This window comes from Crocodylus porosus, unplaced genomic scaffold, assembly GCF_001723895.1.
Source record: "Crocodylus porosus isolate Cpor-Errol unplaced genomic scaffold, CroPor_comp1, whole genome shotgun sequence".
NCBI classification, from domain to species: domain Eukaryota; kingdom Metazoa; phylum Chordata; order Crocodylia; family Crocodylidae; genus Crocodylus; species Crocodylus porosus.
In genome coordinates, this window is record NW_017728949.1 from 70952122 (window position 1) to 70970992 (window position 18871).

The window sequence follows — 18871 nt, forward strand, 5'->3', positions numbered from 1 at the left end:
TTTCTGGTATGTGCAAAGTCCAGTGGCAGTTTGGTGCAGCCAAGTGCAAATTAAAGCATTACTGAAGTACTTAAGTTACATTAGGAGTTGAAGTGGCCTCCAGTTAACCCACAGCTTAAGAAGGTATAAGACATCTGTCATCTTTTGCTCTTCTGCCTTTAGTTATGCTGTGTGCAGCACTAGGAGAGGTAAGGCTGTGGCTTAATTTTCCCCCCACTAGGTGTATGGTTAGATTTGTATCTGATATGCACCACTGTTAACCTGGAATAATTCTAGGGAAATTAAATGAATGGCCAGTCACTTAATAAAATGAATAACTTACTCTGGACTTATATTGGTGTCAGTACAATCAGAATGTCTCACTGAGTTCCAAAACAGTGGGTCCTACATCAACCAAGCTAGCATAGTATGAGGAAGAAAGTTAAAATGTCAAACTTCTGTTGCACATCTTAAAGAAATTAAAATGTGTTAGTTTATACCATACCCAGGACTTAGCCTTCATTACAGTTAGTAATCATGGGTAATGACAGATTGGGAGGGGAGAGGGCTCTACTGGAAGCAGCAGTGTGTTACTTTGACTTGGCTCCATAGTGACTGTATAGATCAGGTGCTTCACTGGGGCTGTGTTGGTGCATTTATCTGATAGCTGTCAATCAGGTTTAGCTAACTGAATAGCTAGATTGAATGAGCCATTTCCCCCCCACATCTGCAAGCAGCATACTAAGAAGCAGAGCAGATAATTTTTCCTGCTCTGCAGTAAAGGCATAAATGCAAAATCTCAGACAGGGCCTGTCTCCAAATGTTTCAACAGAAACAGGATGGAACCCTTAGATGATATTTATTAGAAATTATTTTTTACAATTTAATATGAACATATTACCTGACCACACTCATTTATCCAATATTATTGTAAAACAAAAACTAAGGTTTAATGTTTAGTATAACAACTTCAGAGTTATCCAAATTTGTGAGCTATTGCAAACATGGAAAACAGAATTTTTTCAAGGAACAGAAACTTTTTGGTTTAATGGAATTTAGCGATTGTTACTTCTGGTACAATGTATTTTCATACTTTCCTTTAATTTCATTTTCTTTTTGGTTTTTATATTGCCTACAAAATTGTGTGCCCTGAATTTAAAAATTAGCCAACACAATGAATTAAGTATGTAGATTTTCATTTAAATAAGTCAGTCAACATTTTTTATAAAGTATTTAACACTTCATTGTAGAAACATAGGTAAAATGACTATTATAACCAAATGAAAAATACCGTTCAATTTAAAAAAATGTACTTAAACAAGAACCTGAAAAAGTCTGTGATATGCATAACATTGTCCAAGCAAAATTGCACTAGTATTACATAAATCAAGAGTTTATAAAGGCCTCAGTATGGCAAAGTTTAGAAATAGGTAGTCTGCATGCACATAGTACAACAAAAAATCATTATAAAACAGCAGTAATTTTTGTAATGTTTGTACAAAGGGAATAAAGAGTAACCACAAACATATTTAATCAGTTAGGTTAATATATTATGACAGCTAAAAGTCAGTCATATCTAGCAGAGGAACAAAGAGTCCTCCGCAGTATGTGTGTGAATAAGCAATTTGTGCCTTCAAAGTTATGTATAAAATATTTCTTTTTCTTTTTTACAACTGAAAGACATTGTACTCCTTATTTCCATCAAAATTAAAAAGGCAAGTTGAATTTGCTTTTCTTTCTTTTTTTATTAATCTTAACAACAACATAAAATAAGCTGGTACCAGAGAAAGTACTGGAAACTGATATTGACACTCTCCACTTCTGATAATGGGATTTTGACGTTTAACCCAAAATATCAAAATTAAACAACAACTGTTCTGAAATAGGGTTTCAGTAATATATAATATTGACCATATTTTACTTCAGTGGCATCACAGGCTATCATTATTAAACAAAACTGATGCATTTTGGATTCTTTAATACCTCTAAGCAAGGAATATTTTGTTTTCGTTATTGTTGGCTAAAGCTGAATTTTGTGTGTGTGTGTGTCTGTGTGTGCTTATGTTTTATTTTTGTTCTACTGCTTGGTGTGTGATAGGGGATTAATCTTCCACAAATAATACATGTGTAGGCAATGCCCTCTTGTGCTCTAGGCGGGTGGCTACTGTACTACAGGACTGCTGGAGTTCAAAGGCCTTGTCCCACAGCAAGTAATGTCTCAACTCTCAAGGTATATTGTTACTATGTCTTATAAGGTTTTACTAAATACAAAGGTTGTTTACATGGTATATATGTTTAGTATATCATGTACAGTCACTGAATTTCTGAAACATAATCACTTGTGTTCATGCAAATCATTAGATGTTTTGAGTCTATAAGTCTTGTTTACTTCTTGGCAACCTAAAAGCTAATTTTAAAAGCAAGTTATGTTTTGATTTGTGATGAAAAAAATATCTACTTTTATCAGGATCTGAAATGAAATTCTACTGGGCACAAAGAAGAGAGTAGACCATTCAATCATTCTTTCACCATTTGAAACAAACAAAATTACACATTGTACTACAGCTTTCGGACTATATAATGAAAAAGTGCAGATATCTTCATTGATTAAGTAGAACCAAAAAAGTTCATAGAAAATAGATTGTTCATATTCACACTACAAACGAATATGTTGGTTTTTTAATTTTAACAAATTCAAAGGTGTGTTATATCAGCAGCATTGTTGTAAATTGTACTGTAGTGCAGTTTCTTTTTCATAAAAATACCTTACAAATGGTCAGTCAAAAGTCATCAGCAAAAGAAAAATCCAGAAAACAATCAACCAAACAAAAAACCAGAGGTAATGCTGATGCCAAAACAATTATAATACTGTTGGTACATAGAAAAGTAATCCTTATATTTTATACATTTATACAGAGTAGAGTATAAAAGGTAACAGCAGATTATGCCACAGTCTCCCTTATCCCAATATCTATTTTCTTTGGAAGGAGTTCTTTTCTTTCATCAACACTTGCTAAGGAGTTTCGACAATGTTGTCCATCCATGTATAGCTTTGCATACACTGGATTAGAGTAATTTGTTGGCTGCAGAAAATATAAATATATAGGATGTTATTTGGATTTATCTTCATAAACATTTTTAAAGAAAAATTCTTAAAGTAAAAACAGGAAAAAAAGCAAAATTGGACATGTTTAATGTTTACCTGAACTTCTATAAGCCTTATCAAGGAGCTAATTATTCAGATAGTATTCACATTAAATGAAATGTGCTATTAAGGTAATTAATGACATGAGTAATATGAGTTGAAAGTTACAAACAACATGAGGACAATTACTAAAAATACGAGAAAAGGCTCTTAAATTTTGTTGCCCATCCTATTATTCGGAAGATTTCACAATAAATTTGAATAATATAAAGAATGTGAAACTCTGTGTATTAGGTTTAATAGTAGAAATCTGTTATCAATGGGTTCTCCATACAGCCTATTCTGAGACCTCAGTAACCCATCGACAACCGATCATGTTTTGGAATAGTATATGTTTTAATCCACAGCCTATTGTAGTCAATTAGATTTAAGCATCTTCAGTAATTTACAAAGCACTTATGTACAGCTCTAAACTACATGCTTTCTTCCTATGAAAGCATGTAGGATGTGGAATTTACTGTTTGTTGACTCATGGAGCGCTGACAGATATGAAAATGAACCCCCCCTCCCCAACCCTCCCCAGCATTTTATCGAATAGAAATTTGACCCAGCTCATCAGTTGATTGAGTCAGCTATTAGATAAAATCACCAAAAAGTTCCACTGAAGTGCCCGATCTATACAGATGTTGGGTGAATCGGGTCAAACTAATGTGGTGCCTCTTCTGGGCGTGCACTGGACTTGGTGTGGGAGCACACTGAGCCGAAAGTAAAGTACTTGGGGGTGAGGCGTTCATGCCTGTAAGCAGCCATGATGACTTAAGGAATGCTTTCTTCCCATGTTATAACAACAGATCTTCTTCACTTGTTCTTTTACTCTTTATGTTTGGACTAAAAAGAGACATCTGCTATTAAAACTGATTTTTCAACTTTATATATCAATTTATATGCCACGGCTGGAAAGGGTACTGAATTCTTTACAGGTCACAGGGGTATAGGTTGTACTTGTGTTGGTCCAAGGCAGACCAGTTTCTTTGGGTAAATCTGATATCTTTGTATTAGACCAACTCAAATAGTTGGAAAACTACGTCTCTGCAAGCTTTCAGGTACAAATACCCTTTATCAGGCAGAGGAAGTGACCTGACGAAGGGTATTTGTACCCAAAAGCTTGCAAAGAAGTAGTTTTCCAACTATTTGAGTTGGACTAATAAAAGTTATTGGATTTACCCAAAGAACCTTGTTTTACAGGTATCACAGTTTTTTATTCTCCGTAGCTCATAGACTTGAATCTCCTAGCTTGCTTGGCTGTTGTCTTTACTTAAGCAGAAGAACGGTTTAGAATCTCAATCTCCTGCATCCCCAGCTGTATAAGAAACTGAGACCTGAAGCATTACCATGTCTTGGCCAGTTGCATCACTCATAATAATCTAGTCAGAAGCTGTATATTCTGCTAGTACGGATGGCAGGACTGCTCAGCTTCTAAGTGGTGGGGCTGCACGCTGTGTGGGCTGCACCAGTCAGAGGCACTTGCCCCAGATACCGCTCTGTGCAAGTCACAGGCTACCAGGTTGCACTTTCCAGCACTACACCATGCATGCCAGCAGTCCTTCCTCTCTCCCCACAACCCTGTGCGCCATATGCATGGGTGCTTCGCATCTCAGCTCTCTCATTGCAGCCTCCCATGGGATGTACTGCCCCACCCACTATGTGAGCACAATGGCCTAAAGATCCATACTTCCCTGTAAGGTAATGATTATAGAAATTTAGAGTGACAAAGAAATGTAGGCTTATTTAAACTGACAAGATTCACTTTTAATTAAATTTACAGCACCACAATTAAGGATGAAGATCATAATAGTTGAAGATTATGTAGTTGTCTTCGGGAGATATCAAAATACATTATAAATAATAATAAGAGATTATCTCTCATAATATCTGCATTAGGTGAATATTAAAATGCAAATAGGTAAAGAAGGGTAGAGAATGTTAAGTAATTTGAGTCACTTTCAAATGGGAATTTGAATCAGTGACAAAGTAGAGAATATACCGTACTTCTTCTAATGCTCATTGCTCTATTCTTAATAACTAGAAAATGTTGCCTCCCATGGAACCTATTATATTTTAATTACATTAAAGACACATCACAATCATGCAGTAATACAAATGATATAAAGATTAATATATACATTGATGTATATGAAGATGAATAAATTATATCAATGTCCTTTTCTTTCAACTGTTTAAACTTTCAAACATTGTTTACAAACATCTTTCTATATTAAAGTCTGGCTTATTGAGACTGAACTGAATATTTTGAGAAGACATTTGCCATTTGCAATAAAAAAAAAAAATTGGAGCCTGAAAGATCTACCAATAAACTGTAAAGTTAAAACAAAATCTAGCTGAATACATATGAAAGTTCTCTCAAAATATTAGGTGACACAATTGAATTTACTTAAAAAACTTTTCTTACTGTGATAAATTACACTAAATGCCCATAAATGCTTGGGATATTTATTTGGTTGGCATAATTTTACCATAACATTATGAAAGGCATGACATTGTTTACTGTTGTACTCTTTGTAAACATACATTTTTAAATTTGCTGTTTTAGATCTTACTACAAGGGCAAGTAAAAATGAAATATGCTAGATGGAAAGGCCTCTGTTATAGCAAAGAGAAATCTTAGTATTTGTAATATATTTCTTGACAATTATAAATTAAACAAAAATGCTGCTATTCTTATATAACATACATTTTATTTAGAAAAGGGGCTGTGATGGAATGAGCATGAAAAATGAATCATCATTTCTCACCCCTGCAGTTAGTGGTCCTTTCAAATCAGAGTTTAGGTAGATTGATGGTGCTGTGTGGGGAAGCTTGAATGCAGTAGGCCCTCCCCCTATATACCTGGCCTGTGTATAAACAGAAAATTTCAGTTTCTGTGATGTGAACAGCTTATTTTCAATTGTACTTTGAAGAATTGCTTAATAAGGTATGCACCAACCCAAACAGTATTTTTGAGTGATCTACAATTAAAACAGCCTTTAGAAATTTAATTACAAGTGTTCAATAGTTTGGATGATTCTTATATATAGAATGAGATTACCACTGTACACTTACTATTAAGTATTACAGTCAGGTATAACAATCACTCATGATTCAGTTATTCAACTTGTCTAGAAGCAGGTGAGCTTACTTCATATTAGTCTTACCTGTATTATGATACACATTGACTAGGTGATATGATGATATCATTCCTAGAGCTAACAGTAATCCAATGATTACTTTGGCAAAAATGCCATGAAAAGATGGCTGCCCTTTGGTATACTTCTGATTGCTGATAGTTCTAGGAGAAACGTTTCAGCATTAAGCCATTCATCCAGTGCTTATCGTTCAGGAAGTTCTAGCTTTAAAGAGCAGTACTTCTAGAAATGACAACATAATTTATAGTAATATGAAAATGTGCATTGGTTTTTGCATGACTGTAGGAAATCTATCCAATCAGGCCTCTAAATGTCTGCCGTTTTGAAAATAATTTACGCTCATTTATGTATGTAAGATTTCCTCACACTTGCACTATACAAGAGGGACAGTGAATGCATAGCATATTTTTCTATTCAATATGTCTACAAGAAATTAGAAATATAACTTATAAGAATTTTGATTATCTCCTTGAGCTTTATCTTAGTAAACATGAAGCAAGGATACTCAGTTGAGCTTTATTTTAGCATCTAGAAAAAACACAAATATGAAACACATCAACAAATGTTAAGCTGCAAAAAAAAGATTAGCAGTATCTGCGATGTTTTCACTAAACTAACCTTGCTTGCCTTTATATGCATCTCATATATGGAACAGCTAAACCCAAACATATTTCATTATTTCTGTGTCAGATTTCATTTGAGAGAAAATCAAACTCGTTATGTTTAAAAGCATTTGATTATAATACAGAAAACAAGCACGCTTTTGCCATTTCAAAATCCATATTACCTTTTCTGGATTTACTGTAAAATCTGAATCTAAAAGACCCCCTTCATTGTGATCATGGCCCACCTCATACATGTTGTATGATGGATTACCAATTTCTACGTTGATTCCTCCATTTATCATTGGTTGTCTTCGGATAGTTTTTGTCCTAAAATATATAAACAAGTAAAAGGAAAACTATTTTTAAGTGTATCCATAGGTGATTTACATGAAGATATTACTTAGCAGCTTTAGCACCCAACCCCATGCCACTGAAAACATCCAAACTAAAGAGACTGGGACTATGAGAAAATGAAGACATGATGAAATTATCTGTTTGAAAATCTGGCTGCATCCTGAAAGTAGCCTTTTACATCCCTCTTAATTGGGTTTATAGTAGTATGAATTCCTATAACGCACACCACATTACTACATTGGATTCCTATTCCTACAGTGCAGTAGGTTCACTGGTTATGACAGGTTCTCTGCCCAATATTTCCAAATTCCCTTCTGCTCTCCATACTTCATAAAGTCACAGCAAAATATTTTTGTAATTAGCACAGTCATTAGCATAGAGAAGGGTGACCAAAGTCATTTGGGGATATGGAGTAGCTGCCGTAGGAGGAGAGACTACAAAGATTAGGATTCTTCAGTTTGGAAAGAAGGATGAGGGGTGATATTATAGAGGTGTATAAAAACTCATGATGAGGGTGGACTAAGTGAACAGGGAACTGCTGCTCATCAAGTCCCAGAATGCTAGAACTAGGGACAACCACTGAAATTAGTAAGAGGTTTAAAACCAACAAGAGATAATACTTTTTAAAGCAAAGTATAGTTAAGTTGTGGAATCTATTGCCACAGGAGGTGGTAGGGGAAGATGGCATAGCTGGATTCAGAAAAGGACCAAGACAAATTTATGGATGATAGATCTATTAATAGCCATTGAACGGAATACTTGGGGATGTTTCTTCTGGTATCTCTAAATCAATAATGGTGGATGCCAGGGAGACCACTATAGATTTGTCTCCTGCACTGCTCTTCCTCTAGCATCCATTTCTGCGACTTTCAGACACAGGCCTATTTGTTTCATAGTTTCATAGTTAGTAGGGTCAGAAGGGACCTAAGCAGATCATCAAGTCTGACCCCCTGCCATGGCAGGAAAGAGTACTGGGGTCAAACAACCCCAGCAAGGTGTACATCTAGCCTCCTCTTGAAGACCCCCAGGGTAGGAGCCAGCACCACTATTGGAAGTTGGTTCCAGATCCTAGCCGCCCTGACCTAGCGCCTCCGGATGTCTAATCTGAATTTACCCTCTGCCAGCTTGTGACCATTATTTCTAGTCACTTCTGGTAGCACTCGGGGGAACAGGGACTTCTCCGGTGCCTGCTGGTCCCCCTCTGACTAGTTTGTAACAGGCCACTAGATCCCCTCCTCAGCCTTCTCTTGTGGAGGCTGAATAGGTTCAGGTCCCATAGCCTCTCCTTGTAGGGCTTGCCCTGCTGCCCCCTGACCATGCGAGTAAAGGGCAGTGGTTGTGTGTGAAGGGTAGTGGTCCTAAAAAAACAGATAATAAAACCAAAAAATTATAACCTTCTCTCAATCAGGGAGGCCATTGGAAGCACAAAAATGATTCTAGGGGACAACAAGAGAAAAAAGGGTCATGAGTGTGGGTCAGATGTTAATGATGTGTATTCCAAGAGGGAAGACTGAGCAGAACACACAGGCCAGTGCCCACCACTTATCAGACAAGTCCAAGGAGCCAGTGGTTGCTGACCAGTGAACCTGCCTGGAGACGTGAGTGGAGGAGTAATAGAAAAACAGCCCCACATCTGGATGCTACTGGCTCCTTGGAACCCAGTCAGTCTGGCTTTTGTCTTGAATATAGTACAGGGGCTGTGCTTTTTGCCTTGGAAGGCGATCTTTGCCTGGAGATTGACAAGAGAAATTGTGCCCTGCTGGTATTACTAGTTCTGCAGCCCTTGATATGTTTGATCATGAGATACTGATAAAGCATTTATCTGACCTGTGGGTATTCACAGAACAGCTTACAGTGGCAAGCAGCTTTCCAGCATGATCCTGCTGTGCTGGGTCGTACATGCCGGGCTGTGGAGGCCCCAGGGGAGGATAGCAGGGTGGGAGCCTGAGCCTGCGGTGGGTAGCCTATGCCGCATGCAAAGATCTGGAGGCATGGGTCCCCCCTACCCCCCGGGAACTCAGCCAGCCTGCAGAGAGCTCTTTGCAAAACAGCATAATTCATGGGTTTCTCCAGTAAAATGAGAAATCTGTGTTTGCCTGTGGTAAAATGCACAGTTTTCTCCATTTTTCGATGGGAAATGGAAAACCCGGATCCCGCTTATGACACTGGCCCCTGCAGTCTCAGTCCTTTCTTAGTGCCGTGTTGAATTTGGAGACTGAACATAAGAAGTGCCATTCTGAGTCAGACCAGTGGTCTATTTAACACTATTTCCTGTCTCCAACAGTGGCAGACTTGGATGCTATAAAGGGAGAGAACAGAACTAGATATCTCTTGAGTGGTCTATCCCCTATTCAATACTCTCCCTGACATCCACCATTTATTGGATTTGAGATGCCAAAAGAAATATCTCCAACCATTCTATTAAAACTGTATTCGGGACAATCTATTGAAACTGAATCTAGACCAGACAGAGATGATAGTAGTATATGACTACTTGATTTGGTGGGGAAAGGGGAGGGAACAGGGTACTGGGACACTTACTGATGGTGCTGTCATTTTTGCAATCTCGGTGAAATGAAGGGTACTCTTTCTGTGAGTAAAGTTATTCTTATGCAGAATTGGACAACTTTTGGATCATGAAATGTGTATGCAGGTATGTGTTACAGCATCTACTTGATTTTAATTTCTACCATCATATAAGAATTGTCATAAAAAAATGTTTCAACAAGATCCATAAATTGTATATTAGAGGTTAGGAACAGGCATTAATTTCTCAGAAATTTCTCAAGAATTTCTACTGTTATAAATGTCTCTGGGAGATGAAGCAGTATAGGTGTTCAACCTACAACTTCCCCATCTTCCCCGATCCCCTGGTGATGCAGGTCGGGGGAATATGTGGGGAGCAGTGGCAGACAGCAGAGCAGCAGGGAGAAAATGGAGAAAGCAGAGGGAAAGGCTCCGTGTCTTTTCCTAGGCCAGGGGCATCTAGGTCTGGAGAAGGGGTGAGGAATCTTTCACCACTGCTCCGCTTCCTCCCATAAGCCAGGTAGGGAGGAGAATGGCGTAGCGGAGAAAAGTCCATTCCTTGCACCAAGAAGTTCCTGGTCTGGGGAAGCTTAGGAAGCATTGCCCTGCTGGCCCAGGAGAGCTTTTCTGGCTCTACAGGGTTTTAAACTTCCACGTGCTACCCATTTGGGCTACCACACACATGTCATTTAAAACCCACAGGACAGGGAATCAGGGTGGGAAAAGCTTCCCCAAGTCTGTTTTCTATCTTCACTCTCCAGCTGGGTGGAAGGGGCAGCAAGTGGATGCCAGCAGGGTTGGAAACTGGGCTGGGAGGTTGCTGGCCTGCCAGCTTTGAAATTGTCTCCAGCCCATTCCCCAAAATAAGCAGTCCCTGTTTTGGGAAAGGGGAAGGACACAGCAGGGGCTGCTCCCCTCCCAGACCAGACCAGAAGAGGAGCGTACATGTATTTATTCTTGCAAGAGGGCATATTTCCTACAGGACAAATTGAATGACTTTTTGCATGTCTGTAGCTTCTTCAAGGAGAGTGGCAATTCTCCTGAAAAATGTTAATGCCTATACATGGCTTTAGGAAACACACCCCACATTGAGACAAGGGAAGCTTTTCATGTGATAAGTGACTGATGCTTGTGAAATGGCTTCTTTACACAAAAATTTGTAAGCATTTCTATTCATCTCTGATTTCTTAGCTCGCACGTAACTTGAAAAAAATTATATTGAATACCTACCTTCGTTTTCTCTTGCAAAGTAGTAGACCAATGACCAAAGTAGTGATTAAAGTCACCAAGAGAACAAGAGGAACGATGATTGCAATACTTCCTGTTACAAATCAAGGAAACAGCATTGAGTCCTATGTAATTTTCAAGTTAAGTGAAGTCACCACACAGCTAAGAGGAATAACATAATTTAATTTAGCTATAAAATGATACGAAGACTATGATTTCTGTTCAGTTGACCAATGATATTTAATGAATAGAAGTTTAATACTGAGAATGAAAAGGTCACTATTTTTACATAAATCTGAATGTCCTCAAGAGCAATACTTGAGGCGATAATGTTTCTTGATTTCACATATGATTTTTCAAGGTTTAATTCATCCAGTCCACATTCTGAACTGTGCTCTCATTTATAGCTACTACATTTATAGATTGTCAAGCCAATTTTGGGCTAGTTTTGTATGGTCATTTATAAAGGTATTTTATCACTTCTCTCATTTTACTTAAAGTATTGGCCAGTTTAAAGAAGGTATGACTAAGCCCAAAGAATTTCAATTTTAGTATTTATCCATCTTAGCCACCCTTATTTTTTTTAAAATTGAATAGGTGTAAATAAATTGTGCTAGCATGTGGACAGTATGTGTGTTCCTGCACTTTACAACTCTATATTTGGGGGCTAGGAATTTCACTATGTTGTTATAGGCAACTAAGATAAATGCAATAGAGTCTAATGTAGTAGAAAAACAATGTACAGAAGTCTTATATCAAACACTATTGTTAAAAGAAGGGGGAAGGTTACTGGCAGTCAAATCTTATTGGACTTACTGAAGCAAACAGCCCCACTGAAGTGAATTAAATAATTAGGGGCCCCTCTAGATGTTCAGGTAAAGGTATGATAGAATCTGATGTGTGATCCACAGTCATGCCTCCTGCCATCCCACATGTGCATGGGACGAGGTGTGATTGTGGGATCCAGCATCAGATCCAATCCTGCTTTATTGCTAGTTCAGGGGGAGCCAAAGATCACCATCCCAGGCTCCCTCTTCACTGGTAAGTAGCAAGCTTCTGCAGTAACAGGACTTTCAGTCATGGCAGTGGTGCATGGCCCAGCATGATGATGCACCCTTGCATCTGGGAGCCCGGCAGCTGACAGGGCTCTCAGCCATGGGGGCATAATTACCTTACCACATGTGCAAATTAAATCTGGATGGAAACCAGCTATAAGGTTATTCTACATTTTCCAGGTCTCAGCATTCTGCACTAGGTTTAACTTTTGATGGTTCACATTTAAAGGGAACATAATGATATTGAGATGAAAAAGACATGAATGAGTGTGGTAAGAAGGTTGCACATGTCTTAACCATGGCAATCAAAAGCAACTCCCCCCCCCCACCTTAAATATAGTCACCGCCCACCTTAAATATATGTGGAATAGCTTAGGATCCAATACCTGAGCACCTGACTAACAAAGTGTGGTTGCTGTCTTTCAACAAAAGGACTGATATAAGTTCTGCAAACTCTTTGAGTTGCTTTTAGCTTATCAGCATTATCTCTGTGCTGTCTAGTTTTTACTGCAGCAAGATAGTCAATCTCCAAATCCCAAGCTTATCTAAACAGTAGGGTAATTCATTACACTTTTTCAGCTGGCTCAGATATAAGTGAGTTGTACAGCAGGGTATCATTAACATACAGGATACACAACAGTTCATCTCCAGTTTAAGATGCCAATAATGTACTAATAGCAGGTTTCTGTACATACAATGCATGCATTTGTTTTTCTCTTGATACACCTTTAATATTTGAAGGAATAGTTCTGATTTTGGAGATAATGTTATTAGTGGATAAATTTACTCCTCCAGAAAAAGCTTGTGTAAACCTGACGAATCACTTAAAACCCTAGTTTGACATTTCAGATGGGACTTAACTGATGATAAATCTCACTTGGTTGGTTGGTTAGTTTTTAAATTTAGATCTTGTCCTATCCAAATGGCTTAGAAGAGCTTACAATAACCAACCCACAGGCATGATTCCCCAAAGCAAAACCTCCAAACATGAGAACTCCAAATGACTACAACCATTGCCTTCCTTCTCAAGCCCCATATACCAGCAAACACCCCCACCAATTCCAATCACTCCTCACATTAATTACAAAAACCCTTTTCCCACCTGCCCATTTTCTGCTCACCTATCCCTATTGCCTCACTTCCCAGGATGATCCCCCTCCAACCTTTGCCCTCTTTGCCTCCTAGAAAATACAACAAACTCTTCTTCTTCCTCCCAACAGACATAACACATATTCCAAAAACCCTACCAAAAAATAAAAGAAATAGAAAAACCCTTCTTTCCAAGTCCTTCTCCTGCCATATGCTAGCTCTGTACAAAGGGGTGAATTTGAGCAGAATGTGTATCATCTCATATGCTTTTACTAATAAAAGCTCATGCTAGGCTTGAAGAAGTAAGTATGTTAAACATGCTATGGTTTCCTATTAATCCAAACTGTTTTAGTGGAGTTGCATGTCAATCAAAATAAGAAGAATTAGCAGCTGCTATTTAAAAATGTGTAACCTGCAAATATCACTTAGAAAGATCTCATACTAAAATAGCACCAGCTAATATTTTTTTTTAAAATTGAACCATATTTTACAAGCCATAGTAGGTGTTAATCTGAATAACTTACTTGTACTGATATTGTCAGACTTGCTGCTCTTGGGAGCTGGCCTCTCGCACTGCGTACCTGACCAGTTGGCTGAACATCTAAAAGGATCCAATTAAGATGGTAAAATTAATGGATGCCAGCTGTTAACATACTAACCTATTAAAGAGACCACCGACATCTTAAAAGCTAAATGAATCATAAAACAACCATTTTACAAAATTACAATAAGCTTTATTCATAAAGGGCTGTTGTATTTTCATGACATTGAACACTATGTAGTGTTTTCTTTAATCTTTTACAAACCATAGCTTAGACCTCAAGTTCTTTCTCATTATTACATTTTTAAAAACCTGAAGCCATATAATTTATATAAATATAACAAAAGCCAAACAAAATTGTTTATAAATGTCTGCTATACCTTCTATGTACACTACATAAGTTATCATTCATAAAGTAGATGATATACTACTCCCATTTAAAAAAAATATTAAGTTTTAATAATATATTTTGTAGTTTGAGCAGGGCTGACTTAATTTCATTTTGTTCACTGTATTATTATGTTACCAAATGGTGGAACTCTTGAAATAAAGGCTATTGATATTAATTCTTGATTTAAAAAAAACAAACTTTGTTGTATATGCAGCCAATGAAAGTTGTAGAATAAAGCCTTTTGTTTAATTCATGTAATGCTAATAATAGTTCTACTTCAATTCCTGATAATTTATTATTGGCACATTAGGCAACGTAATAAAATAAATTAAGCACATGCACAGTAAAAAAACAAACAGACCCTGAACTTGCTTAAAACATACTTATGAATAAATGAACTTGATATTTTTTGATGATACTGTCAGATTTTTCATGTTCCACAGATCATGTTATAGCAATTAGTTATAGGTACAGTCTTAAAAATTGACTAAAACAACAAGTCTAAATTCAAATTTTAAATACAAGTTTAATACATAACAGTAATGAAGAGCACAGCATGTCCTTTATTTTATTTGTTCTTCAGAAGGATTTATCTGGCAGATATAAATGTATCTTTTAATTGTCCATTTCCAAGAATATGCAACATTTACTATTCAAGTTGAATTTGATGGCTGGGCTTAATGACTCATCTTGTATTATTGCTGTTACCTGACCAGGACCTGTGAAAGCACTTATATATACGCTTAACTTCAAACACATGACAAGTTCCACTCCTTTTAATGGGACCATTGATGTGTCTGACATTAAACGTGTGCTTAAATACTTTGACTGGCCAGAGGCATGGCTGAATATCCTCTTCTATGGCTATGCAACATGTTTACTGAAAATCTTCATGTGGTTCTGAAATTCTCTTTCCATTTACCATCCCAAAACGTGAAGACAAGAAGGTCAGAAACATTGCCTTGGTATGCCTATTAGAAATGGAAACCCATTCATGAAATCTGTTTGCCTTATTCACCCAATTCTAAATATAATGAAATTCACCTTGAATCTGCCATGCAAGATGCTGCAAGAAAAGAATGTTTATCTTTCCAATACATACTGTATAATGAATCCTATATTATTCTCTTTTAAATGTTTTATACATCTTTTCATACATATAAGCATGACCAACATGGCTACCAAGTACACCCCTGAAACATGGAAGACATCAAACGCTAGCCGATTTTGGATTTTAAACTTCACTGCAGAATGACAAGAACATTTTTTTACCTCCCTGCCTGCCATCTGACACCTCCAGAGAGGAAATTCTACCTGATCTACACATCAAAGAGCTACTCAGCACAGCTCACAAAGACACTCTCATGGACCCAGAGGGACAGCCTTCCATCTTCAGCTCCCTCTGTGCAAAAATGAAGTTTATTTCCTACCTGTGGGGACTTTTCACCATCTTGTATCATTTACACTTTTCCCAGAGCCTGGTGAAGGCACTTTGATCCCGAAAGCTTGCAGAAAATGACAATCTTCTTGCAATTTCCCAGTTGGTTTAATAAAGCTATCTTTTTGGAACCAAGAGTTGTTTGGGTTTTTTTTTTTTTGTATATAAGCATAAATTAAATGCATTCAAATGTAATAAAGAATGTTATTCCTAACCATTGAGTACAACTTACCAGCCATTGTTGTAAATCACCTGCCTATGGGTTAAATACAAAAATATGATGCTCAGTTACCAGACTGGAGATGTCAAACTTATCCTATGACATTGTTCCATGAAACACAATGTTTGGAAAGTCTCAAACTGTGTAGAGGCCAGAAACAGGTGCATCTTATTTAGACTATTTCAGCACTGAGGAAAATGACATCATTGTGGCTTTGTGCGTTCAATGGGGAGAACAGTAGTAAATTAAGCCTTTTCCCTACTTCAACACATGCATATAATCAAACTTTAGCCAAATGTCTTTTCAGTGCTCCACCTTACATTCAAATGTTAGGTCAGGCATTTTTACTTCAGTAGACTATTCCATGCAGGGCTATTCTTACCACAGCATCTAAACTGGTATGTATTAACATATTAATTCATTTTTAATTAACACTTAGTTCAGGACTTTATGTACAATAAAGTGTAACAGTATTATAATTATTATTTGGTCTGACATCATAGTTGTCACTATAGATATATTTCCTCTCTTCAGGTAAAGATGTTGTTATTAATTAACAATAGAAGACAGGGTGTACTGTTATACGTGTAATTACCTTTAAAACTCAAACTGAAATGGCATTTTACCCATTGTTTACCATCATCTTAGCATATACTAAATCATATGATACCATTTATGATTCTTATAAAAAAGAAGACATGCTATTCTTCAATGGTTTCATTTTTTCTCTGAATCACCTTTGAGTTATAATCAAACAGAAATTATTACTCTTATAGCCTACCTTGCATCCCTGCTATTTAAAGAATTTGCTGCTCCACAAGATCACAACACGATTACAACATATGATTGAAAATTAAGTATCTTTATCTCTTTAGGGAAACACAATCAATCTTTTGAGTCTTTTTACATTATCAGGGTCAGAGCTGCTCTCATTGGACAATTACAGAATGAAAATCCTTAGTCCTTTTTTCAAAAGTAGTAGTTTAAATTTGCCAAATGCCTTAAAAGACATAGTTGAACAAGACTGTGGAAGAAATAAGATAATCAATGCTGGAAATGAGGCTCACTTAAGAAATATGATTAAGCAGGAAAATCCAGCAGAACTGATGAAGATTTATAGTCAAGATCTGAGAAGGTATTCTTTTAAGAATATGTTGTGTCAATATCTCCAAACAGACACTATACTGTCATCACTGGCAATCCCTCAGTTTGAGGATGATCTTCACCATGGCTCATTGCTGGGTCTTGAGATTACTTAAGAGTTCAAACCTTGAGCCACAGATCTATTTCCAGACACCTACATAATGATGGTAGGTTACCCATGTTTCACTTCCAAAGAGGAACGTGGGGACAATAACTGCATTGTTTACCCGGATCTTGGCATCTTTCTGGAGATCACAATAAGTAAAAACACACCAAAGTAATTTTGGAAAGGAGGCACTTGCACACCAGATTCAGTACATAATCTCTTCATCAATGTTCACCCCCTGCAAGAGGTAGCTACTGAAATATGGGGTAGTGCTCAATGGTAATTTGAGGAAACAGGTTACATTCATGGCCTGGGTCAGGCTGATAGACCACTTTAGTCATCTCAATCTTGATAGAGAGGCTCAAAGTTTGGTAGACTTCTGAAAAAATCCAGCATGGTCTGAAGGTTTTCCTCAGTGTATGTGGGGATGGTGCACTCATCGGTGTACTGAAGATCAAAGATGGTTATTTTGAGTGTTTTGGTCTTCAAGCTTGATTCCAGTTTAGATGACAAGTGGATCTCTCTCTGATTCACTACATAGAACAGTCATGGTCATCTGGTCATGGAGGAGCCTTAGGACATTGATATACTTTCAGTACATCCAAATCTGGCAAGTACTTTCCACAAGACTTCACGACTGTTGAAATGAAAAGCCTTAGTAAGGACAATGAAAGCCATCTCTCTGATGTCATTCCCGACACTTTTCTTGGACCTGATGGGCAACAAAGATCATGTCAGTTGTGCCATGGGATGGTCTACAACCACACTGAGATTCTAACAGGACTTTCTCAGCAAGTGGTAGAAGGTGGTTCTGGAGAATAAGGGCAAGGTTTTTCCCTGCTGTGGGAAGGAGGACAATACCTCAATAGTTCCCACACACTAACTTATCTCCTTTCTTGCAGATACTCATGACATTGGCACTCATTAGGTCACCAGAAACCTCCCCATTGTTCCAAATTCAAAGCATAAATCTGTGGAGTTTCAGTACCAGTTCCTTGCTGCCAGCATTGTAAATTTCAGGGTGTTGACAAGACTATGGTCCATGCATTTTCTCAGGAGGATGCCGCTGGGTGGCTTTTCCTACTCCTTCCTTCCCAATGGTGCCACTCTGGAGTTCCAGGTCACATTCAACTCTGTTGTTGAAGTCACTGAGGAGGCTGATCTTGTCCTCCTTGCCAGTATTAGTAAGTAGTCAAGAGCAGCACTGTTCTTTGACATGAGTGTCAGCATCACATGTTGGGGCATACACACTGCTGATAGTGGTGTACAGGCTGTTACTAAGCTTAAGAGATAGGGTCACAAGACATTTGTTAATGGTCACAGAAAGCACCATAAGTTGACTGATTAGATGACTCTTGATGGATAAGCTGATCCCATGAATAAATTTGTAGCTGGAGACTGCTAGATTCACTAGTTCTGTTGCCATCATCCCCAGTACATCACTGCCGAGATTTTGGAGGTTGGTACAGGAGAGCATGTTGTTTCCTGTGGTAGAAGCTGGTTCATGATTTTAACATGGGGAAGCTGGTGCACAGAAACAGCAACCACACAATGTTGACAAGGTGGACATCTGGGCTCATTGGCAAGGGAGAGCCCTAAATGACAGGAAAATTCATCTTGCTGCAGCATTTTTTCACTTTTACAGATACTGTTATACTGACATCTTCTTCCAGCTTATCTGCTGCCAAGGACTTGGGGTTGGACTGTGGTTTATCTGGAACCTACCCTCAGACCTATTTGCCATGGGTAAGCCTGCTAGGAGCGTGAGACTCCAGTAGGACTGCGTGAAGCTTTGGACCCTGATTCAATTCGGCAGAGATTCAACCCAATTCAGTGGCTGAATCTCCAA

General features: G+C 37.7%; 1 protein-coding gene across 1 annotated transcript in view; it reads right to left on the bottom strand.

Annotated features, from left to right (window-relative positions):
* Positions 1-1011: 1011 nt before the first annotated feature.
* The window catches only part of LRP1B (LDL receptor related protein 1B), a 1585724-nt gene continuing 1567864 nt past the window's right edge, over positions 1012-18871 (bottom strand). Inside the window, exons 87-91 of the mRNA XM_019553609.1 lie at positions 13708-13784; positions 11043-11133; positions 7115-7259; positions 5938-6036; positions 1012-3062 (exon numbers count right to left, since the gene is read on the bottom strand). Coding sequence (XP_019409154.1) covers positions 2922-3062; positions 5938-6036; positions 7115-7259; positions 11043-11133; positions 13708-13784 — 553 coding nt within the window. The 3' untranslated portion in view covers positions 1012-2921. The remainder of the gene's footprint in view (positions 3063-5937; positions 6037-7114; positions 7260-11042; positions 11134-13707; positions 13785-18871) is intronic.